Source organism: Mobula birostris, chromosome 4, assembly GCF_030028105.1.
Source record: "Mobula birostris isolate sMobBir1 chromosome 4, sMobBir1.hap1, whole genome shotgun sequence".
NCBI classification, from domain to species: Eukaryota; Metazoa; Chordata; class Chondrichthyes; order Myliobatiformes; family Myliobatidae; genus Mobula; species Mobula birostris.
In genome coordinates this window covers 166,968,838-166,994,063 of record NC_092373.1, presented here as the reverse complement: position 1 = coordinate 166,994,063, position 25,226 = coordinate 166,968,838, and the positions used below count along the sequence as shown (strand labels likewise).

The window sequence follows — 25,226 nt, the reverse complement described above, 5'->3', positions numbered from 1 at the left end:
AACGAACGACTCTGTACGGTGACAAGATTTACATTTTATTTCTGTTGCATAAGCCTTGAATACAAATGTTAGCAATGTGACAAGAATTACTCAATTATAGATGGGAGGGGGAAATGAGAAACATGTATCTAACAAAGTGGAGGACACAAAAGAATGGAACTATTAAATCAAGCAAGGTTGAACAGGTTTATAATTCTTAATAAGTAAACTAAATTGCATAATGTTGGCAAAGCAAGCTTAAAGGTCCATATGGTCCACAAACTCTCCTATTTATAATGCACTTAATTTTTGGACTTTTGCTGAAAAAAATAAACAGAACCACTTCCGATGCATTTCTTGCACAGGGATTGATTTAGCTGTTCTCATTAAATAAACTTTCTTAAAGCTGCTTCGAATCCTGTAACTAACTCAGTATCTTGCATACTGTGAAGCTTATACCCAAAGTTGAAACTCCTTAGCTTGGTACTGATTGAATTTATTTCGTACAAGGATTTGTTAACTTTATAATTCACCTCCTAATCTGCATTCATCTCACTCAGTTTCTTAGCTGTTGAGGGACTCAGTTCCTCAGTTGTTGGTTGTACCATCTGCAAATGATTGTGTTTCCATAAGTCTTTCCTCATTCTAAGGCGCACTTTAAAACCTACCACTCTGAGTGAGCATTAGCTTATTGTCAGTCTTTGTCCAAAATTACCCCTGTAAGGACCCTGACTTTATATTGATTGCTATGCCATAGGATATGGGATAGAGGTTAGCAATGTGGACTTCCAAGCTACTTTGCAAAGCAATTGAATCATAGTGGGTCGGATTGATCCCAGGAGATACAGGAGACTGCAGGTGCTAGAGTCTGAAGCAAACAACAGAATGCAGGAGGAACTTGTTGGGTTAAGTAGGATCTGTGGGGGGGGGGGGGGAGAGAAGTGTCGCTTTTGTGAGTCAAGATCCTTCACCAGGACTAAGAGTGGAGAGGGAAGATAACCATATAAAGGGGACGAGGGCTAGTAAGTGATTAGTGGAAGAGAAAGGGTGAAGGATGATGGGGCCAGATTGACAAGGGGGAGCGGTGGAGTTTGGACAGAAATGTGTGTGGTGACAGGTGAAAGCAGAGAAAACCATCTCTTTCACCTCTTCCCCTTGTCAACCTGGCCAAAAGACAGATAGAGACAGGTGAGGGAAAAGCTGGAGACAGCTGCTGGAGGTTGATAGCAGTGGACGTAAACTGTGCTGTAAGTTTTTAAGTATGGAAGGTGATAATGGGAACATCTGAGGGAGAGGTGAACAGCAGATGGAACCAGCAGGTGGAAGGGATCGAGTGAGTGAACTTTGAGGGTTTGAACCTTGAATTACTGAGCACCTATTGTCCTTCTGTGAAATACAGGGAATGAGGATAAGAAACCTCTCCATAAAGAGATCACTCTTTATCTGAGCCCTGATGCAGAGTTTCAAATCAAAGTGTTGACAATTCTTTTTCTCTCACAGGTACTGCTTGACCCATTGAGTTCTTCCAGCAGATTGTTTTATGCTGCAGATTCCAGCGTGTGCAGCCTCTTGTGTCTTGCTCCTTGTTTCAGTCTTAACTGACCATTCTTTTAACCAGAGATTGTTACACCAATTCTGGAATCACCAACAAGAGCAAAGTTACTTTGTTGAACCTCACTGAACTGTACATGCTTCAATGAGCCTGGTTCTCATTCTGCTAACCTACAGGGATGCAAGACAATTTCACTCAATTTCTCTTCATTGGACATGGGACACAGGACTCTACATCTCCTCAAACAATGGCAGAGTGGTCCAGAAGGTGAAGGCACATGGGATCGAAGGTGAGCTGTCTAATTGGATCCAAAGTTGCCTTGGTGCTGGGAGGCAGAGGGTAGTGGTGGAAGGATGTTTCCCTGAGAATAAGTTTGTGACTTGTGGTGTACTCCAGGGATTGGAGCTGGGACTTTCTTTGTTTCTGATACACATCAATGACTTGAATGTGAATGTATAAGGTATGGCTAGAAGGTTGCAGATGACATGAAATTTAACAGTGGTGCTAGCAAGAAGGTTATCTGAGGCTACAGAAGGATATAAGTCTGATTTAAGTTAGAGTATTGACAGATGGAATTTAATCCTGACAGTTACAAGGTCATGCATTTCAGACAGCCAGATAATGGTAGGACATACACAGTAAATAGTAGAGAACTAAAGAATGTTGATGAATAGAGAGACCTCAGGGTTCTAATCCACAGCTCCCTGGAAGTAATAACAGTTTATCAGAGTGGTGAAGAAGGAAATGGCATTCTTGCTTCAATAGGATGGGGCATAGTATATAGTTGGGGACATTTTATGTTGCAAATTTACACAGCACTGGTTTGGACAAACTTAAGACCATAAGACCATAAGATCGTAAGATATAGGAGCAGAAGTAGGACGTTCAGCCCATCGAGCCTGTTCCGCATTCAATCATGGGCTGATCCAATTCTTCCAGTCATCCCCACTCCCCTGCTTTCACCCCATACGCTTTGATTCCCTGGCTAATCAAAAACCTATCTATCTCTGTCTTAAATACACCCAATGACCTGGCCTCCACAAACTGCAGACAATACCAAAAGTGTGGTCTCACGAGTACCTTATAGAGCCTCAACATCACATCCCTGCTCTTATAATCTATACCTCCAGAAATGAATGCCAACAGTGCATTCGCCTTCTTCACAACCGACTCAACCTGGAAGTTAACCTTTAGGGTATCTTGCACAAGGACTCCCAAGTCCCTTTGCATCTCTGTATTTTGAATTCTCTCCCCATCTAAATAATAGTCTGCCCATTTATTTCTTCCACCAAAGTGCATGACCATACGCTTTTCAACATTGTATTTCATTTGCCACTTCTTTGCCCATTCCCTTAAACTATCTAAGCCTCTCTGCAGGCTCGATTTCCTCAACACTACCTGCTCCTCCACTTACCTTTGTATCATCGTCAAATTTAGCCACAAATCCATTAATACCGTAGTCCAAATCATTGACAAACATCGTAAAAAGCAGAGGTCCCAACACAGACCCCTGTGGAACTCCCCTGGTAACTGGCAGCCACCCAGAATAGGAACCCTTTATTCCCACCCTCTGTTTTCTGCCAACCAGCCAATACTCCACCCGCACTAGTAACTTCCCTGTAATTCCATGCGCTCTTATCTAGGCAGCCTCATGTGCGGCACCTTGTCAAAGACCTTCTGAAAATCCAAGTACATCATGTCTACAGCATCTCCTTTGTCTACCCTGCTTGTAATTTCCTCAAAGAATTGCAGTAGGCTTGTCAAGCAGGATTTTCCTTCCAGGAAATCTTGGGAGTACTGTGTGCAGTTCTGGTCACCAGACTACATGAAAAATGTGACAATAGAGCATTTGCAGATGAAATTCACCACTGGATTGGAAGATTTTGGTTATGGGGAGAGATTAAGTAGGCTGAGGGGTGATCTGACAAAATATACAGTACCATGGAAAACTCATAGGCACATATTTTACATACAGGTGTGTGTATATATATATAAAGGCATCCATTAGTCTTGCGAGACCATGGATCTGCAGCTGGAAAGTCTTCACTCTCCAGGATGCAGGCCTGGGCAGTTTGTATGGAAGACCAGCAGTTGCCCATGCTGCAAGTCTCCCCTCTCCACGACACCAAAGTTGTCCAAGGGAAGGGCATTAGGACCCATACAGCTTGGCACCAGTGTCGTCGCAGAGCAATGTGTGATTAAGTGCCTTGCTCAAGGACATAGCATGTTGCCTTGGCTGGGGCTCGAACTCATGACCTATAGTGAGGGTGCCTAAGACACTTGCATTGTACTGTATAAAATTATGAGAGGAAGAGAAAGGGTAGCTAGGTAAATTCATTTTGCCATGGTTGGGGCAACAAAAATAAGAGGGCATAAGTTTCAGGTGATGGGTAAGCTTCTTGTATAGAAAGTGATTGATATCTACAACATAATTCTAGAGAACGTGGTGAAATCAGATGCAATCATTATGTTAAGAAGCCATTTAGGTACTATTTAAATAAGCAAGGCATAGAAGGATACATTCCTTATGTGGCCAGCTATTATTCGTATAGATGGGCAAGAAGATTACATGGATGTAGTAGGATGAAGAGCCCATTTCTGTGCTGTATAACTCTATGAATGTATGACTCTATAATCCCTTCATCAGAACCTGATGAAAGATCTTAGCCCGAAAAGTCAACTGTTTATTACCCTCCGTAGATGCTGCCTGACTTGTTGCGTTCCTCCAGAATGTTTTGTGTGCTGTTCATGACTTCCATTATCTGGAAAACCTTGTGTCTACGGCACCTTTATTTTATAATCAGTCCAGTGGATTTATGCTCCATTCAACTCAAGGCAATCATTTACTTCACGTTCCAAAACTATGTGCAGTTAACTGCATAAATGTAAGTGATGTTATAAAGTGTACATGTTAGACAGATGCAACTCATATTTTCTGAGTCAATGTTATTGATTTCCACTAAAAGGTGGAAATGAAACAACCCTCAACTAATTATTAATTTATAACAATACTAATTAAAACCTGTGGTTTGTTGTTCCCCAAGTCGATCAAATATAGTGGGAATAAAATGTTCCAAAAATCATGGACATTTTTTTCAATAAACTTGCAGAAATAATTTTCTTATTGCTAATCCGGCAAGCTAAACATATCTATTTGTTTAGCTATGACCAAGCCAAGTGACTCAAAGCTGAAAGGTACAGATCGATAATAGAATATCATTTCAAAAGCTGAGCTACAGCAATGAACTTCATCAAGTTAAACTGTTGGACAACATTAATACACCACAAAACATACATAATATAATCTAGACAACCTGTGTAATGAACTCAACAGTTACATTACACCTGCATGGGCATTTGGGAATGTCTGTAATAGATCATCTATTCTGAGCTCTTTTGATTAAGGAGTAAACAGAGCAAAAAATTCTGAATGTTCTCAAGGTCTCCTTGAAGAAATGGAATATCCTATTAACTGTGGCAATCCCTGGCCTATCTCAGCTCAAACTGAATAGGACTATGTGAGATGATATCAAAAACCTCAAGGTCATTATCAGGAGCCCACAGAGGCCTTGTGATGGAAAGGGGGCACTCCTCACAAACTACACAGCCACCTTCCCTTATCAGCCATCTCTACATGTGGACGAATGCGTTATTCACACATCGCATTGTTCAATCCTGACCTCTCCACTGTGTGTCGAGTTCAATGTTCTTCCTGGGACCATGAATGTTTTTCCCAAATGCTCCATTTCTTCCCTCATCCCAAAGACCTGCAGGCTGGTGAATTAAATAGCCACTATAAATTTCCCTAACTGTGTGAATAGTAGAATCTGAGAGAAGTTGCTGGGAATAGAGGCCAAATATGTGGACTTGGGATAGAATTTGTGTAAATGAGTGTTTAGTGGTCAGCATGGGCAGTGGGTTGAAGGTAGGCTCCAGTGGAGTTAGATATGAGTAAGAGACCCTTCCATATCCTCTGAGTGCATGTTTTTCCAAAAGCTCTCACCTTGAAAATGATATAGGGCTATGAAAACAAAAAAAAAATCACACCATCTTATAAGTTTCTTCCTCCTACTCAGTTAATCTGATCAACCATTCTAGTTAGCCCCCTCCCACATCCTCTATCTATTACCTCCATCATTGTATTGCACTGTAAACATACTAAACCATTTTATATAATCCTATTTACATTTTAAATATATTTTGGTCTTTATACATTTATGCACATTTTATTCCATATACATACTTTAACTTCTAAGTCTACTTTTTATAAAATTCTTTACTCTTTATAATAATGTCAAATTTTTGTTGCATTTCACACCAAAACACCATAGCAAATTCCTAATACATGTAAATATATACAGCAAATAAAGTTGATGTTTGATCCTTAAAAAGGAATGTGACATTCCTATATTTATATTTGCTCAGACTGCTATAGTGCCAAATTTCAAAAAGATATAAATCATCATTTATAACCTCCAGTGACTAAGAGTTGTGAATTGAAAGTGAAATTAATCCCATGAGTCATTTAAATGAAAAGGTTGAAGTGCCAAGGGAAATCCAGAAAATACATTTTAATGTTTAATTGGAAAGGTGACTTGCAATGCAGTCTACAAAATCAGCAACCTCAAATGAGTCTATTTCAAATTACCACCACATTCTCCACCTCCATCTTCCCATTTTCCATATTCGCCGACATCCAACAGAGAAGCAGTTTGAACCATCAAATCTATGCTGGCTTACGGAGAGTTCCCTTTCCTCAACTAATTTTCCCTGGAACCTATTCTTTCTGTATTTCCATCAACCATGGTCAAATAGTGAAGCAGACTTGATGGGCCAAATGGCCCAATTCTGCTTCTATGTCTTATGATCTAACTGCTTCACGTCTACAACTTAACTACAACTGGAGCAATTTGGAATGACTGATTAATTTGCCAACCTGCATGTCTTTGGGACGATGAAGGGAAACAAAATACCCAGTGGAAACTATATAGTCATGGGAAGAACATGCAAACTCCACACGGACAGCACCTGGGCTCGGGTTTAATCTGGGCCACAGGTCACAGCAAGGCAGCAACTGCACAAGCTGCTCACTATACCTTTCATCTATAATATTTTTACTGAATAGTTAAAAGCATGATTCTCAGAAAAATGGACACTGAATACAAGTCAAAAGTTTATTACTCATTAATCCCAAAGTCCAAATCACTGACATGCATCGTAAAAAGCAGCGGTCCCAACACCGACCCCTGTGGAACTCCACTGGTAACCAGTAGCCAGCCAGAACAGGATCCCTTTATTCCCACTCTCTGTTTTCTGCCAACCAGCCAATGCTCCAACCATGATAGTAACTTCCCTGTAATTCCATGGGCTCTTGCTAAGCAGCCTCATATGTGACACCTTGTCAAAGGCCTTCTGAAAATCCAAGTACACCACATCTACAGTATCTCCTTTATCCACCCTGCTTGTAATTTCCTCAAAAAATTGCAGTAGGTTAGTCAGGCAGGATTTTCCTTTCAGGAAACCATGCTGGCTTTGGCCTATCTTGTCATGTGCCTCCAGGTACTCCATAATCTCATCCCTGACAATTGATTCCAACAACTTCCCAACCACTGATGTCAGGCTAAAAGGATTATAGTTTGCTTTCTGCTGCCTCCCACCCTTCTTAAATAGCAGAGTAACATTTAAAATTTTCTAGTCATTGGGTATGATGCCATAATCTCTCGAGTCTTGAAAGATCATTGTTAATGCCTCTGCAATCTTTCTAGCTACTTCCTTCAGAACCTGATGGTGCATTCCATCAGGTCCAGGAGAATTATCCACCCTCAGACCATTAAGCTTCCTGAGCACCTTCACAGTCGTAATTTTCACTGCACAAACCTCACTTCCCTGACACTCTTGAGTGTCTGGTATACTGCAGATGTCTTCCACTGTGAAGACTGATGTAAAATACGCATTCAGTTCCTCTGCCATCTCTGCATTTTTCATTATAATATCTCCAGTGTCATTTTCTATTGGTCCTATATCTACCCTGGACTCTCTTTTACCCATTATATACTTAAAACAGTTTTTACTATCTTCTTTGATATTAGTCGCCAGCTTCCTTTCATAGTTCAACAACTAGCTATCTAATGCAAGTTTCCTTCTGCAAGTTTTTATAAGCTTCCCAATCTTCTTATCTTCCCACTGGCTTTGGCTTCCTTGTATGTCCTCTCTTTTGCTTTTACTTTGGCTCTGACTTCACTTGTCAGCCACAGAAGTGTCTTTCTTCCATTCAAAAATTTCTCCTTACTTGGAATATATCTCTTTTGCACTTCCCTCATTTTTCGCAGAAACTCCAGCCGCTGCTGCTCTGCTGTCCTTCCTGCTAGTGTCTCTTTTCAGTCAATTTTGGCCAGTTCCCCTCTCATGCCATTGTAATTTCCTTTATTCCATTGAAATACTGACACTTCGGAATTTAGATTCTCCTTCTCAAATTTCAAAGTGAACTTGATCGTATTGTGATCTCTGTTCCCTAATCGTTCCTCAACCTTAAGCTCACTTATCACCTCTGAATCATTGCACAACACCCAATCCAGCACAGCCGATCCCCTAGTGGGCTCAACAACAAGCTATTCTAAAGAGCCATCCCTTAGACATCCTACAAATTCTCACTCTTGAGGTCCAGTACTGGCCTGATTTTCCCAATCCACTTTCATGTTAAAATCCCCAACGATTATCATGACATTGCCTTTCTGACACATCCTTTCTATCTCCTGCTGTAATTTGTAATCCACATCCCAGCTGCTGTTTGGAGGCCTGTGTACAACTGCCATTATGATCCTTTTACCCTTACCATTTCTTAACTCAACCTATAGAGACTCTACACCTTCCGATCCTATGTCATCCCTTTCTAATGATTTAATATTATTTCTTATACACAGGGCCACACCACCCACTCTGCCAACTAATCTACCTTTCTGATACACCATATATCCTTGGCTGTTTAGCTCCCAACAGTAATCATCCTTTAGCCAAGTTTCAGAGATGTCCACAACGTCATACTTGCCAATCTGTAGCTGAATTTCAAGATCTTCCATTTTAATTCTTATGATGCGTGCATTCAAATATAACACTTTCAGTTCAGTATTTGTTGCTTTCTGTTTTTAACTGCACCACACCTCTATTGCCCTGTAAATCATCCGACTGGCTGTGATTATGCCTCATCTCCTGCCTGTCCTTTCTATCATCTCTGTTGAACATTATCTTTGATTTATTTTCTGTTTTCCCCTTTCTCAGCCCTATCACTCTGGTTCCCATCCCCCTTCGAAATTAGTTTAAACCCTCCCTAACAGCTCTATTAATCCTGCCTTATAGGCTATAGGACTCCTTTGGGTTCAGATGTAACCCATACTTTTTGTACAGGTCGTACCTCCCCGAGAAGAGGTCCCAATGATCCAGGAACCCGAAGCCCGGCCCCCTACACCAGTCTCTCAGCCACGCATTAATATGCCTGATCATGCTATTCTTGCACTTGTTAGCATGTGGCACAGGCAGCAATCCTGAGATTACTACCCTGGATGTCCTGCTTTTCAGCTTCCTACCCAACTCCCTGAATTCTCTCTTCATATGAGTGCTGAAACATGTGACCTTGTCAATAACTCAATATGCACGTGCATAGCAGAGGATCCATGTGATAGGTCTAGGGTCTGAAAAATAAATCTTTGAGCACACCAAGGCTATGATAAACAAATTCCATATAAATAGTCTGTCATTGTGCTGTATTCTTTGGTTGCTATTCATGAAAGCAGTCTGTTCGTATAACTAGAGAAGAAACTGCAGATGCTGGAAATCCAAAACAAAGATGAGAGTGCAGGAACCACTCAGCTGGTCAGGCAGGTTCCGTGGGGAGAGAAACTGAGTCAACTTTTGAGGATGAAGATTGACAAATGGTCTTCCTTGTGGAATTGGTGGGGAATAGATGGGAATAAGAGAGAGAATATGTTACTGGGAAATAATTGGGGGAATGGAATTGATGCATAGTGTCAACAGACCCAATGGTCTCTTTCTATGCCTTACGAAAATACTAAAAATCAGAAAATGCTCAAAACTATGAAAGGGTTTAATTGGTGATGAGTTTATTATGGTCACAACTACTAAGATACAGTGAAACATGTTGCCTACATTTCATTCAGACAGATCACCCTGTACATAAGTACATCAAGGTAGTACAAACCAAAAAAAACACAGAATACTCTGTGTTTTAGTCACAGACAAAGTGTAGTATTGTTAGGCAAATTACAAGGGCAAATGCAAGGTAAATTGAGAGATCAAGAGTTAATTTTTAGCGTTTGAGAGAGCCATTCAAGCACCTGATAACGATGGAATACAAGCTGTCCTCGAGCCTTGTTATTTTTTCTCTCATGCATCTGTACCTTCTGACCAACGGAAGTAGGGGGCCTGGAGAGAAGAGAGAATGACTGGATAAGAACAGACACAAAATGCTGGAGGAAGTCAGCAGGCCAGGCAGCACTTATGGAAAAAAGTAATTAAGAAAAACTCCTTTTCCATAAAGGTTGTCTGGCCTGCTGAGCTCCTCCAGCATTTTGTGTGTGTTGCTTGGATTTCCAGCATCTGCAGATTTCCTCTTGTTTGTGATTGGATAGGAGGCACCCTTGAATAGTGAGTCTAGATTGGTTGGGGAACAGGTTAGGATCATTGTCAAGTGAAACCATAAGATGTGTGAAAAATCAATCTCACATATATGAACTGAGCAACTATGTTGAGGAAGTGTTATATGAAAGACCACTGAAAGGGGACTCAGCAGTAACATTCAACATGATTTTGCATGCCGGCTTGACAGGGTAAGATCTCCAGACATATATGTCGAAGAAGACCACTAGAGTACGATTAACTGGAAAGTTATTTCAGAGAGATAACATACAGGCTAATGGGTTGAGTGACTTCCTTTTACTGACACCTTCTCAAGGATAATCAAAGCTGATATCACCGGTGTCATCTATACACTGAGTATGCACACACGATTCTAGTGAGATAATTTTTCTACATTCCCAATCAGCATTCCTCCCACTATTATTACAGCAAATCAGCTGGTTATTTAGTTAATTCACTCTGGGCAAAGTGGCTGCTACTTCTTCTTACAAAATAAGCAGTAACTACTCTTTAAAAACAATTTATTTAATGTGGAATTGTTTGAGATGTCTTGAAGACACAATAAGCTGCGACATAATTGCGGTTTTATTTATCTTCACCAATTGCTTGCTGTCCCTATACGGGTTATAAATTTAACGTTCGGTAGCCTAATCATCCTTCTACAATCCCGTGCTTGGTTTATGCTGGGTGGGTTATTAATTAATTTAGAATAAATGCTCAAAGTCATTAGTTTGTGTGTTCACTTGGATTCAATTTTATCACATTCTTTCTAATTTCAAGAGGTAGCAGATATGCTTTACATAATTCCACTGCTTGTAAACAGAATACAACTAATGTGAATAATTATTCATTTGCTGCGTTTTGTTTCTGAGCCTTGGACTTGATATTCTTGAATTTGAGAAAATAATTCTCAAAAATTCATCTACCTTGCCATCAATCTGAAAGTCACGTTGAGAAATAATAAAAATGAATTGCAAAGCCATTAAAATTAAATAATAGAATGCAAAACAGTATCAAATAGTTTTACAACCAGAATAAAAATTAAAAAATACTGAAAATATTTAGCAGATCAGGCAGTATCTGTGGAAAGCAAAACAGAGTTTATGTTCCAAGTTGAACTGTTTCCTCAGATGCAGCATAACCTGCTGAGTCTTTTCTTGTTTTCTGCTTTTATTTCAGAATTCCTGTAATGGTGATCTGTTATATAATCCTTATGTTTGTATTATCCTCAGAGAAATTAAATGGGGTACAGTCAATTAAATTAATTTTAAGACAATTTCCATTGAGTTATTTGTGAAAAATAAACACCTCTCTTATTTCAAACATTGTCTGTGAACCCTTTGCTTTCTAAATTGAAACCAAACTTTTTTCCCCTCAACTTAAATAAAAAAGTTAAGATCTTCAACATCTCTTTTGCTTCACACACAGATCTTCCAGAAGACCAATTTGTCCCTTGCTATCCTTTTGTTCTTAATATATCTGTAGAACCCCTTAGAGTTCTTCTTTTCCTTGTATTCCACAGAGCAACCTCATGCCTTCTCTTAGTCCTCCTGATTTCCTTCTTAAGTGTTCCCTTGCATTCCTTATACTCAAGAACCTCATTTGTTCCTGCCTGCCTTTATCTGCTATGCATTTCCTTCTTTTTCTTAACTATGGCCCCAATATCTCTGGAAAACCAAGGTCCCCTAAACCTATTATCCTTGCCTTTTATTCTGACAAGAACAAACTCCGTGCTCTCAAAATGTCACTTCTGAAGGCCTCCCATTGCCAAGTATACCTTTGCCTGAAAACAACCTATACACTTGCCAGATCCTCTCTGATACTATCAAAACTGGCCTTTGACCAATTTAGAATCTCAATTTGAGGACTAGACCTATCCTTTTCCATAATTACCTTGAAACTAATGGCATTATTATCACTAGATGCAAAGTGTTTCCCTACACAAATTCTGTCACCTTTCCTTGTCTGAATCACACTCTCTCATGTCGGGACTTCTGTGTGCTGATTAAGGAAACTTCCATGAACACATTTAATAAACTATTTCCCATCTTGCCTTTTTTACAGTTTGGGACTCCCCGACAATATTTGGAAAGTTAAAATCATCTGCAATCACAACCTCAAGTTTTTTTGCAACAGTCTGCGATTTCTCTACAAATTTGCTCCTCTAAAACCCATGGACTTTTAAGTGGTCTATAACATAATCTTTTCAACATGGTTCTACCTTTTTATTCCTCACTTCTACCCATAAAGCCTCATTAGCCAAGCACTGCAGTCTGTCCTGACTGAGCATAGCTGTGACAATTTCCCTGACACCCCTCCTCCTTTAATCCTTCACACTCTATCATGTCTAAAGCGACAGAGCCCTGGTACATTGAGCAGCCAGTCCTGGCCCTCCTGCAACCAAGTTTCACTAATGGCTACAATGTCATAAATCTACATGTTGATCCATGCCCTAAGCTCAACCACCTTTCCTACAATACTCCTTGCATTATGCTCAGAACATTATTCCCACCATGGTCAAACTTTTGTTTCTGACCTTGTATTTCGACCAACAATAGCTTTCTCCATAACCTCTCCACTATCTGTCCTAGCACTCTGGTTCCCATCCGTCGGCAACTCCCAAACAAATTTCAAACAGTTTTTGATGTTAGAGCATAGAACAGAAAACAGTAGAGTACAGGAACAGCTCCTTAGTTCACCATGTTGCAGCAAACTAATTAAACTAGTAATTAAACTTGTGTGTAAACTAATCCCTCCTGCCTATATAGTTGCCATAACCGTCCATTCTCTGCACATTCATGCATCTACTGAATTGCTTTTAAACTTCTCTATCGTATTCGCCTCCACCAGCAACTCTGGCAACGCATTTCAAGCACCAACCACTCTGTGTAAATATCTCCTTTTGAATTTAGCACCTCTCACCTTAAATGTATGGCCTCTGGTACTTGGCATTTTGACCCTGGGGAAACAATACCAGCTATCTACCCCATCTATACCTCTCAGAATTTCATAGTTTTCTGTCAGGTCTCCTCTCGGCCTCCACCACTCCAAAGGAAACATTCCAATTTTGTCCAACCTCTCCTTATTGCACATGACCTCAAATCTAAGCTGCTTCTAGTAAACAACTTCTGTGCCCACTCCAAAGTCTCCACATCCTTCCTATAATGAGGCAACCAGAATTGAGTACAATACTCCAGATACAGCCTAACCAGAGCTTTATAAAAACCAGAGGTTAAAAGAATATTAATATTGTAATGGGATTAATCTTCATTTGACTGTATCATGACAGTTCACCAGAATTTAGATGATCTATCATGGAACAGAAGTCCAACAATTTTCATTCTTTCCTTGCTCTATGGTTTTTCTGCTTGGCTACATGTGGTCTTCAACAAGTGAAAAAGTGAGAAATAAACAATGAAGACTGGGCCTGATGTCAAATCAACTTTACAAGATGGAATAAATACAACAATGGACCTCAGCATGCGTTTTCTTTGTGCCCTTTCCAATGAATCAAGCTCGGACAGTGGTCAAATGGCACAGCCATCAGTTTGCTTTGCTGGTATCCAGCGGAAAAGGAAATGCATATATTTTCAGTAGCTATTAAGCGCTCGACAGATTTTCAGCTTCCAGAACAGTTCCACAAAATTCAAATTATTCCAAATGTTGTAATTATTTTTTAATTGATTTCATTGGGGCATTAAACTAATACATGTGTTTGGATTCATGCCAGTTTAAATTAGCCACAGGGTATTACACAGTCAGCAAGTTGGGATAGTGATTTTTTGCATTGGCTTTTTAATCTTTGCAGTTCTGTAATGCTGGGAACCTGAGGTCAGGTAAATGAAATATGCAAATTAGATTCAACACTCCATGCCAACAATGAACCAATTTCAATTTAAGCTCTCAGAGATAGGCTACGTGTCACACTCAAAAGATGCTGGGTGAGTCACAACAAATAGATTCTATTCGGTTTCTGTCAGAATTCATCAAAAATTAAATAAAGACAATTTTGAAATCTGCACTCAGCAATCTCCCTCCAGGGTTTCAGGGTTGAGTATAGACAATGATTTATTTTGAAATCATTTAAAATGTGTGCTTGCTGCATTGTCTCTCTCTATAATTAATAATTATAATTTGACTTGAAAGTTGATTTCCAATAAATCAGAGGTGTTGTACAGCTTAAAACAAATTATGCGATGAGGATTTTCTTATTTACAAGGCCTTGCACAGACCAGAAAAAGTAGATTTTTGAGGACTGTGCATAGATATCTGCAGTGCTTCAGGAGAGGGGCCGGAAGGAAAGAGTTGGGCAAATAACACAATAACACCCTCACTCTGCATCTCTGTTCCAACTCAGGAATAAAACACAGAGAGCCATAGCAGAGGCAGTTTGAGGTGATAGTACTGAAACAATCAGCCCATGTAGGCTTGACTCAGAGATTAGAGTCAGAGAGCATAAGAAATGCTGCAACTGTTACACAGAGAATTTTTGCTATAGAATGGCATTCTTCCAGGCAACAACATTGTGGCCTCAATTGAAGGAGAGGGTATGTTCCAGAAAATATTAATGAATTAATTATTTTAGGCAATATTCTAGATCCTTGGAATCATTACAGCACAGAAAGGAACTTTCTAACTCAGCAAGTCATTCTCTCTTCTCCCCTTCCCATAGGGCAGAAGAAACAAAAGACGTTCATGTTACTTGCTAAGGCTAATAATGAAATGGCTTCTCTGTAGTGTATAATGAAATGGCTTCTCTGTAATGTTAACTGATGAGGTAATGTTCTCTGCAGCAGCATGTTTGGGTTATAATTAGTGATAACGGGACGTATTCATTTGCTAACCAATCGGGATAGATGTTATTCTTTCTGTCTGTGTAAAAGCTGTTAGTTTGCGTGGGCTTGGGGGAGAAGGCGCGAGGAGGATAAAGAGAGAAGACGTGGCTTGAGGAGACGGTTGCCGGACCCACTGGGCCTGGGCTCGGGACGGGAGCCCAGGGGTCGATGACAAGTGGAGGAGGATCAGCGAAAGGGAATCCATGAGCTCCAATGTTTGTGCGCTGGACATGTTTATGAGATTATTGTCGTTTGTTATTTGTTTCCCTTTTCTTTTGTTTCTCTACTAACCCCATACTTAAATATAAAATTTTAATCCTTTAACCACACATTGTGGACTGTAAGTTATTTCGGGGTACTGATGTTACACAGGGGACACAACACGCAGCATCCACCCAAACAAGAATGCTAAAGTTTGGCCGGGTAGGGGGCGCCACCCCCGAGATCATGCCACTAGGCAAAGTGAGTCTTACAATGTGGGGTTGCTCGTCCCGGATATGGATTTTTGTAGGGTGCTGCGTGTTCACCCTGTTTAAATCAGTGCTGGTGTCTCTCTGTGGGATTGCGGTTAGACATGTGTGCCTCTGTGGGATTGGGGTTAGTAATGGGCTGAGTGGGGTGGATATTCGTACCTTGGATAAATTGTTAATTCGAATTTTAAGTATGGTTAAAGATGATGGTGTTAGAACTGTGAGGTTCAATTACCCTGTAGTGACAGCTGCCAGTTATCTGAAAGCGGGCGAAATTGCATTTGATTTGACTGGAAGTAACATACAGCACCTGGGGGACTTTCCATACCTGTGTCAGGAGATTGGGGAAAGCTTTCAGTGTATCTTCTCTGGCTAGGGGGGCAGCTAAATTGCTTGCAGTACCAGGGGGATCATTTAATGGGATCAGCCACCCTTCAGTTGTTCAGCTGATCAGAGAGGTGTCAGGAAACTTAGTGGAGGCCCAGTGGGGTTACGGCTTGGAGTCTCAGGGGGAACATATTCCCAGCAATGTACCTAGGAGCTCCCGAAAGGAAATGTTCCTATTCCTGAAGGCTCAGAGGGACCACACCCCCGTGTGTCATTACAGATGGAAGCGATGCTAAAGCCATCCTCGACACTGGGGTGCAGGTCAAGTTGCTGTACAGTTTGTTTTACAACCGGTTTACTCTTGACACCATACAGGGAAATTCGTAATATCAGTTCTGGGGATTATCCAGAAGACAATTATGGGTCAGTGAAACTGGAGTTCTCGGAGACCAAGGTGGGGGTGTCTGAGGTTTGTGAATCGTTAGTGCTGATATGTCCGGACACTGTTGAGACAAGCAGCGTTTCGATTCTGGAGGGGATCAACACCCCGCTGGTGAGGAGGTGCATGGGGGCCTGCAGGAGGAGGCGGGTGAGAGCTGTTTGGGGGCATTGTCTGTGCACCCAGTGTTTCGAGCTGCTTGTGAGGACATGTGTAGCAGCATTGGGCCGATACCGAACTTAAACGAGAGCCGATGGTGGTATGGCCCGGGGGAAGTATCTGAGGGTGAGACCCTCTTAATGGATGCTCCGACGTACCACGGGGGGGGGGGGGTGGGGGGGGGTGGGGGGGGAGTTGACCACTGAAGACACTTCGGTGAGAGAGAAGTTGTGGGTGTGGGTTATAGGGCCCTGACCAGGAGCACTGTACCTGACCAGTATGCGGTCCCGCGGATCGAAGACGCGCTGGTCGGTCTGAGTTATGCAAAGTGGTTTAATGTGCGGGATCTGAGGAGTAGATGTTGCCAGCTCCCGATGAGTGAGGCCGACAAGGAGAAGATGGCCATATAACCATATAACCATTACAGCATGGAAACAAGCCATCTCGGCCCTTCTAGTCCATGCTGGACGCTTACTCTCACCTAATCCCATCTACCTGCACTCAGTCCATAACTTTCCATTCCTTTCCTGTCCATATACCTGTCCATTTTTTTTAAGTGACAAAATCAAACCTGCCTCTACCACTTCTACTGGAGGCTCGTTCCACACAGCTACCACTCTGAGTAAAGAAGTTCCCCCCCGTGTTCCCCCTAAACTTTTGCCCCTTAACTTTCAGCTCATGTCCGTTTGTTTGAATCTCCCCCACTCTCAATGGAAAAAGCCTATCCACATCAACTCTATCTATCCCCTCATAATTTTAAATACCTCTATCAAGTCTCTCCTCAACCTTCTACGCTCCAAAGAATAAAGACCTAACTTGTTCAACCTTTCTCTGTAACTTTGGTGCTGAAACCCAGGCAACATTCTAGTAAATCTTCTCTGTACTCTCTCTATTTTGTTGACATCTTTCCTATAATTCAGTGACCAGAACTGCACACAATATTCCAAATTTGGGCTCACCAATGCCTTGTACAATTTCAACATTACATCCCAACTCCTATACTCAATGCTCCGATTTATAAAGGCCAGCATACCAAAAGCTTTCTTCACCACCCTATCCACATGAGATTCCACCTTCAGGGAACTATGCACCATTATTCCTAGATCACTCTGTTCCACCACATTCCTCAATACCCTACCATTTACCATGTATGTCCTATTTTGATTAGTCCTACTAAAATGTAGCACCTCGCACTTATCAGCATTAAACTCCATCTGCCATCTTTCAGCCCACTCTTCTAACTGGCCTAAATCTCTCTGCAAGCTTTGAAAACCGACTTCATTATCCACAACGCCACCTATCTTAATATCATCTGCATACTTACTAATCCAATTTACCACCCCATCATCCAGATCATTAATGTATATGACAAACAACATTGAACACAGTACAGATCCCTGAGGCACACCACTAGTCACCAGCTTTCAACCTGACAAACAGTTATCCACCACTACTCTCTGGCATCTCCCATCCAGCCACTGCTGAATCCATTTTACTATTTCAATATTAATACCTAACGATTGAACCTTCCTAACTAACCTTCCATGTGGAAACTTGTCAAAGGCCTTACTGAAGTCCATATAGACAACATCCACCGCTTTACCCTCGTCAATTTTCCTAGGAACCTCTTCAAAACATTCAATAAGATTTGTGGCCGTTATAAGTCCCCTGGGATTCTTCCAGTCTGAAAAGTGCGCTAGGGCATATCCGGAGCACTTGCAACTTTCCAGCGGAGCACGAGGAATATGGTGGGGGATGTGGAATTGTTTGGAGTTTTGGTGTCTTTGGATGATCTCCTAGTATTTGGATCTGCTTCGGAAGAATATGAAGCGAGGCTGTTACAGGAGCGGCTGAGAACTAAAGAGTTAAAGCTTCCTTTGGACACGTGCCAGGTGCACATGCAGCTCGTGAGTGACTGTTTCTACGGGATCAAGATTGAAGTGAAGACGGAGAGACAGAATTCCCAGCAGAGACTAGAGAAAGTGATCCAGAACCAGTTGGAAGACTAGCAAGTTGGGGAAGACAAAGAAAGCTGTCTGACTAAAGCCAACAGAAAATCGAGAGCCCAGAGTGGGGAGGAGGTGAAGCAATTGTGGACAGATCTCGCAAGAGGGAAGCAGATGCTTGAAGGGAACCTGAAGATGCCCATCGACAGTTTAATGAAGTGGAAAAACTGAAAGTTGACTTGGAAGAAGTTATTAGGAAGAAAAAGCTGGAGATAAGTTCAGTGAACACTAAACTGGAGGCTGAACACTCTTTAACTGCTGCTTTTCAGGTCGGGGTGGAAGAAGCTGATGGAGTAACTGCGTCCTAGATTGAGATGGCCAGAAGCACGAGTCAGAACTGCTAGGACTGTGGCAAGAGTTGGAGGAGTCCAAGAAGCTGTCGTCTCGATTACAGGAGGCTCAAGAGGCTGCAGAAGCAGTCCAGGCCAAATGCTCCATTGGGGAGAGAACCAACCAGCAGCTACAAATCGAGGAAAAGGGGAAGAATACAGATTCGACGGATGATGAGAAGGAGGTGTGGTACATGCTGCCTTTCGCTAATTTCCCTGTGTTGAATGAAGAGACTCCTGGCCCTTCTCCCACTGAGTCAGGTGAGGGGGGGTGTCTAGCTGTGGGCAGCCTGGGTTACTGCAGGACCCTGAAGGAGAGACAGGGGTGCCGGAACATGGGACAGGACGTTCCGAGTTGTAGTGGGGGCATGAGTGAGAGATTGAGAGAGGATTTGGCAAGCAGACCTGAGGTATCCCCAGTGGTGTCTGAGCCTGAAGGGTTTAGGTGAGGGGGTACAGAGGTCTCAGAGGATTAGGAAACTGCCAGATAGGTTGGCCTATGTAGCACCTGGGGAACAGGGCTTAAAGTCTACTGTTTGGGGAGCAATGTCACTCTTTGTACCTAGTGTCTGCAGGAAGGATTGACGAGTTATTTAGAAGTCATGAGGACATGACTAAATTTGGTGGGGGGAGAGTGTAAGGGTTTCGTCTTTTATGTTACAGCTAGGGTGAATAAAATAGCTTCTCTGTACTGTTAGCTGCTGAGACAGTGGTTCTCTATAGCAGTATGTTTGGGTTATAATTAGTAATAACAGGACTTGTATTCATTTGCTAACGAATTGGGATAGATGTTATTCTTTCTGTCTGTGTGAGAGCTGTTAGTTTGCACAGGCTTGGTGGAGAAGGTGCGAGGAGGATGAACAGCGAAGAATTGGCTTGAGGAGACAGTGGTCAGATCTGCTGGGCCTAGGCTCGGGGCGGGAGCCCAGGGGTCGATGACGAGTGAAGGAGGATCAGCGAAAGGGAATCCGTGAGCTCCAACGTTTGTGCACTGGACGTGTTTATGAGATTATTGGTGCCTTTTATTTGTTTTCCTTTTCTTTTGTTTCTCTACTAACCCCATACTTAAATATAAAATCTTAATCGTTTAACCGCACATTGTGGACTGAATGTTATTTCGGGGTACTGCTGTTACACAGGGGACACAACATACAGCATTCACCCAAACAAGAGTGCTAAAGCTTGGTCGGGCAGGGGGTGCCACCCTCGAGATCATGCCACTAGGCAACGCGAGTCTGACAAGTATAAGAGCATAGACCACCAGCTTCCATTCTGCAGTTATCAGACACCTGAATGCACTTTACAAATAGTAAAAGCTGAACACTTGAACTCCCAGTTTACCTCTTTGTAGCCCTTGCGCTTTATTTGACTGCATGCTCTGCACTTTCTCTGTAACTGGAAGTACACATCATGCACAACCTCTCATGGTCTCAGAACACTTTCTACACAAACAGGAAAGCTCACCAATACCCTGCTTTCTGAAGAGGCCAAAGAGAGCCGGACTATGCATTCTACAGATGCTCAGTAGACAGCATCCTAACAAGTTGTGTCACTGCCTGGTATGGAAACTGATCTGTGACAGACAGGAAAGCTCAAAAACTGGCATCAGCCTACCTGCCATCAAGGACATATATAGAGAAAGATGCCGGAAAAAAGGCCAGTAACATCATGAAGGATCCCAGCCACGAACTGTTTGTCCCTCTCCCATCAGGGAGGAAGCTATGTAGCATCCAGGCCAGGACCACCAGACTCAAAAACAGTTACTTTCTCCAAGCAGTAAGGCTAATCAACAACTCCACCCACTAACCAAACTGTCTACACCCCCAAACACCATTACTTGATCAGTTCCTGTCAGGGTCACCTTATATACAGACACCCCTGTGCCTAACATCACTTTATGGACATACCATCAATCTATGTTTCTAAATTATCTTATGTTTTGATATTTATTATTTTTATTATTATTATGCTCTTTATCTTATTATGTTTTCTGTGCTGCATCCGATCCTGAATAATAATTATTTCATTTTCCTATACATCTGTGTACTTGAAATGACATTAAAGGAACGTGAATCTTGAGTCCTGGATCGTGAAACTGCACCATGGTATTCTGCATCCTACTTCCTTTTTGATGTAATTATGTATGGCACAATTTGTCTGGATGCCATGCAAAATAAAAGCTCGGCCATGTGACAATAATAAACCAATTCTGTGCTGGCTCCTTGTTATGCTATTGCCCGGGATCCTGCCATTCCTATGGTATTTCTACAGTCTCCTACGAAACCTCCGACTGAATAGTTTTCCACTGTACTTACAGGCAGTGAGTTCCCTATCAAACACATTCTAATAAAGTTATATTTTTCTCATTTTTTCAAAAATTTAAATCAGTGCCCTAAAACCACCTCCTAATGGGAACACCTTCTGTCCCTTTCTGTTGCCATGCAACGTTGTGTGACCTAAACTAAACAAACACTGAAATTGTACTGTGCTGAAATTCCCGACTTTAGATTCTACCTGCCGAGGTAATTTGTAATTATAAAGTAACTGATTAAAAAGCAATTCTGATAACTATGAAGGGTAATTTAATAATTCCACACTGACAGACGACAGGCACAGGAAGTAGATGTTAGAAAATCAAGGCTCCAGTTTCATAATATGTTCACTGTGATTCTCTTAGCACCGGATTAACACATTTCAAACAGTTTACAACAGAAAAAACAATACCAAGAGTTGCATTATAATGAAGCATTAATTCTTGCATAGTAAGAATGTTAAATGTTTTGCAGAACTACAGGTTTGCAGAAGTTTAGGTGTTTTAAAGAGACCAATGTGTCCAGGCTAGTTGAAAGCAAAAGACTATTTAGACAAATTCAATGAACAGCCCTTGGTCCATTCTGGGAAGTTTGGACACATTAGGTGTCTTTCCAGTCATCTTTGAACTATGATGAGAAGATCTGTCTCCATCAGTCTCTCAGAAGACACAGGAACACAAGAAACAAAGAGCAGAAGTAGGCTATCTGGCACCTCAAGCTGGCTGAAACATTCAGTATGATTTTGGCTGATCTGCCCCAGGCTTTTTCTCTTCTTCGTGGACATCAACTCCCTAATATTTCAATAGATTTTCTACCTCACCTGGAAATACATCCAATGAGTTTGCCTCTACAAGCCACAATGGCAGAGAATTCCAGAGATTCACCATCCTGTGCTCCTCAGTTTTAAATAAATCTATCCTCTAGTTCACTACTGGGAAGTCATAAACAAGGAAACATCTTAATATCTCCTTTGCCATGTTCTCCTTAGGGTTTGATTTTTCAATAAGATCACCCCTTATTCTTCTAGATAATTTCCAATCCCAGGAATCTACACAAACATATTAACCCCTGAAATGCTACCTTCCAGCAAAGGGACTTCCAAAGCTGTCGTAACTTACCAAAACGTTTGGCAGCAACATTCTCACACTGGTGACGCTGGTCTTCCAGGAACTCCAAATCCAGCATTAGATCATCTTCATCCAAGTCACATGATCCCAGTTTGTTTAAAACATCCTGGATCCAAAGAGGGAAGGAGGAAAATACAGCTATTAAAATATAATTCAGCAAAAAAATCTTTATAAGACCATAAGTTATAGGGGCAGAATTAAGCCATTTGTCCCATCAAGTCTGTTCCACTACTTCATCATGGCTGATCCATTTTTCCTCTCAGCCCCAACCTACTGCCCTCGCCCCATATCCCTTCATACCCTGGCCAATCAAGAATCTATCAACCTCTGACTTAAACATACATGTTTATGTGACTTGGCCTCCATGGCTGCCTGTGGAAAAGAATTCGACAGATCCACCACTCTCTAGCAAAGAAAAGAAATTCCTCCTCATATCCATTCTAAAAATTTGCTCCTTTATTCTGAGGCTGTGTGCTCTGGTTTTAGGCTCTCCCACCATAGGAAACATCCACTCTATCAAGGCCTTTTACCATTCAATAGGTTTCAATTACGTCACCCCATATTCTTCTGAATTCCCGTGAACATGGGCTGAGAACCACCAAAAACTCTTCATATGACAAGCAGTTCAATCCTGAAATCATTTTTGTGAACCTCTTTTGAATACTCTCCAATTTCAGCTTATCCTTTCTAAGATAAGGGGCCCAAAACTGCTCATTATACTCCAAGTGAGACTTCACCAGTACTTTCTCAAGTCTCAACATTATATTCTTGCTTTTATATTCTCATCCTCTTGAAATAAATGCTAACATTGCATTTGCCTTCCTCACCACAGACTCAACCTGCAAATTAAGTTTTAGGGAATCCTGCACAAGGAACCTTAAGTCCCTTTGCACCTCATTTTTTTTGCATAGTCAATCCTTTTATTTCTTCTACCAAAGTGCATGACCATATACTTCCTGGCATCATATTCTATCTGCCATTTCTATGCCCCTTTTCCTAATCTGTCTAAGTCCTTCTGTAACCTCACTACTTCCTCAAAACTACCTGCCCCTCTATATTCATATTGTCGACAAACTTTGCAACAAAGCCATCAATTCCATCATCCAAATCACTGACATCTAATGTTTAAATAATCAATCCCAACACAGACCCTGTGGAGCACCACTAGCATCAGCAGACAACCAGAAAAAGCTCCCTTTATTCACACTCTTTTCCTCCTGACAATCAGCCACTGTTTTATCCATGCTAAAATCTCTCCTGTAATACCATGGGCTCATAGCTTGTTAAGCAGCCCCATGTGTGTTGCTTTGTCAAAGGCCTTTTGAAAATCCGAGTATACAACATCAACCGATTCTCTTTTGTCTGTCCTGTTATTAGCACCAAGGAGTGAACATAACAGAAGTTTTCCCTAGTCCAAGCACCCAGACACCTTGACCAAAAAAGCACATCAGTGCTTTTAGCGTAATAAATCAAAGCAGCAGGGCTACAGTCTCGTTGGCTCATTGAGTCTATGCCAGTCAGGTGCCAATCTAGAGACTCCCAATTTCCAGTATTTGGCCATATGGTCTGCCTCTACATCTGCCTAGCCAAGTGCTTCATAAATGATATTATTGTACCTGCCTCAACCACTTCCTCTGTTAGCTCATTCTATATACTCACCACTCTTTGCATGTAAACACTGTACCTCAGGTCCCTTTCAAATCTTTCCCCTAACCCTAAATCTATGCCCCCTAGTGCTAGACTCCCTTAGCCTGGGAAAAGACTGTTACCATCCACTTTATCAATGCCTCTCATAAATTTAAACATTCCCATAAGGTTTCCCTTAATTCTCCAATGTTCCAAGAAATAAAGACCAGTCCTGGCCAACTTGTCTCTATAATTGTGGCCCTTTGGTTCTGGCAACATCATCATTAATTTTCTACATTTCCTACAACAGAGTGACCAAACCTGTACACAGCACTTCAGTTGTAGTCTCATTAACAACTTACACACCTGCAAAGTATTGCCCAACTCCTATACTGATGAGGGCTAAAACCCATCGTGGGCATTCTTTCTTCCCCCACCCTCACATCAGGCAGAAGATACAAAAGCCAGAAAGCACCAGGCTGGGTGACAACTTCTATCCCAGCATTAAAAGGCTAGTTAATGATCTTCTATTATGATACGATGGATTCTTGACTGCACAATGTACCTTGTTATGGCTTTGCACATCATTTTTGGTCTGCACTGCACTGTCTCTGTATCTATAACATTTTATTCTACATTCTGTTATTGTTTTCCATTATGCTACTTCAATAGACCGATGTGATGCAACGATCTGTATGAGTGGAGTGAGAAACAAAGTTTCTCACGGGACTCAGGATATGTAACAATAATAAATCATTTCACTGGTTTCCAAGGCCTATTAATGAGGTGCTGTTAGTGGAAAACCATGAAGTTTTCCAACATGGGACGATCAGAAGCATGATATGGACAGGGATTTTCCTTTAATTGCAAATTCTATATTTTAATATGATAATGAATGAAGTTATTTCCATCCAATTTCTGGGACCAATAAAATTACTTTCAAAGAGATGTGCATTTGTTCATAGTTGGGTCTCGATTAGACTATTTCTGCTCGTGAGCTTTGATTAAAAACAGACAAAATAGCAGATTTATTAAGAACCACCTTTCCTTCAAAATCAGTGAACACATGTAACAGATTGCTAGGTATGATAACAAAATAATAGGGCAAGTTTTACCTTAATGCCTTAATTTGCCTTTACATGGACTGAACCCATGTAAACTATTGGCTGCCAAATAAAAGTAAGATTTGCATATCAGAAGTTCTTTTCAGGTCCCCTTCCAGTTCATCTTGCAGATCTTTATGATCAAAGAAGTTCTCTTACAGCTTACACTCTGCTCAGATCTGCTTCTGGAGCAGGAAATGTGCTTCGCAATTTGAACACAGCGCATGCAAAAAAACAGCACTTGTAATGATGGTTTAGGGATAAGTATTGGTCAGCACACTGCACAAAACCCCCTCACAGTTCCTGGGAGCTG

The 25,226-nt window shown here is 41.4% G+C and overlaps 1 protein-coding gene across 3 annotated transcripts in view; it reads right to left on the bottom strand.

Moving 5' to 3' along the window:
- The window catches only part of ccser1 (coiled-coil serine-rich protein 1), a 1,437,348-nt gene that overhangs the window by 1,112,218 nt on the left and 299,904 nt on the right, over window positions 1–25,226 (bottom strand). For all 3 annotated transcript variants that reach the window (XM_072256433.1, XM_072256434.1, XM_072256435.1), the window contains exon 4: window positions 22,176–22,290. In XM_072256433.1, the coding sequence (XP_072112534.1) occupies window positions 22,176–22,290 (115 nt within the window). The remainder of the gene's footprint in view (window positions 1–22,175; window positions 22,291–25,226) is intronic.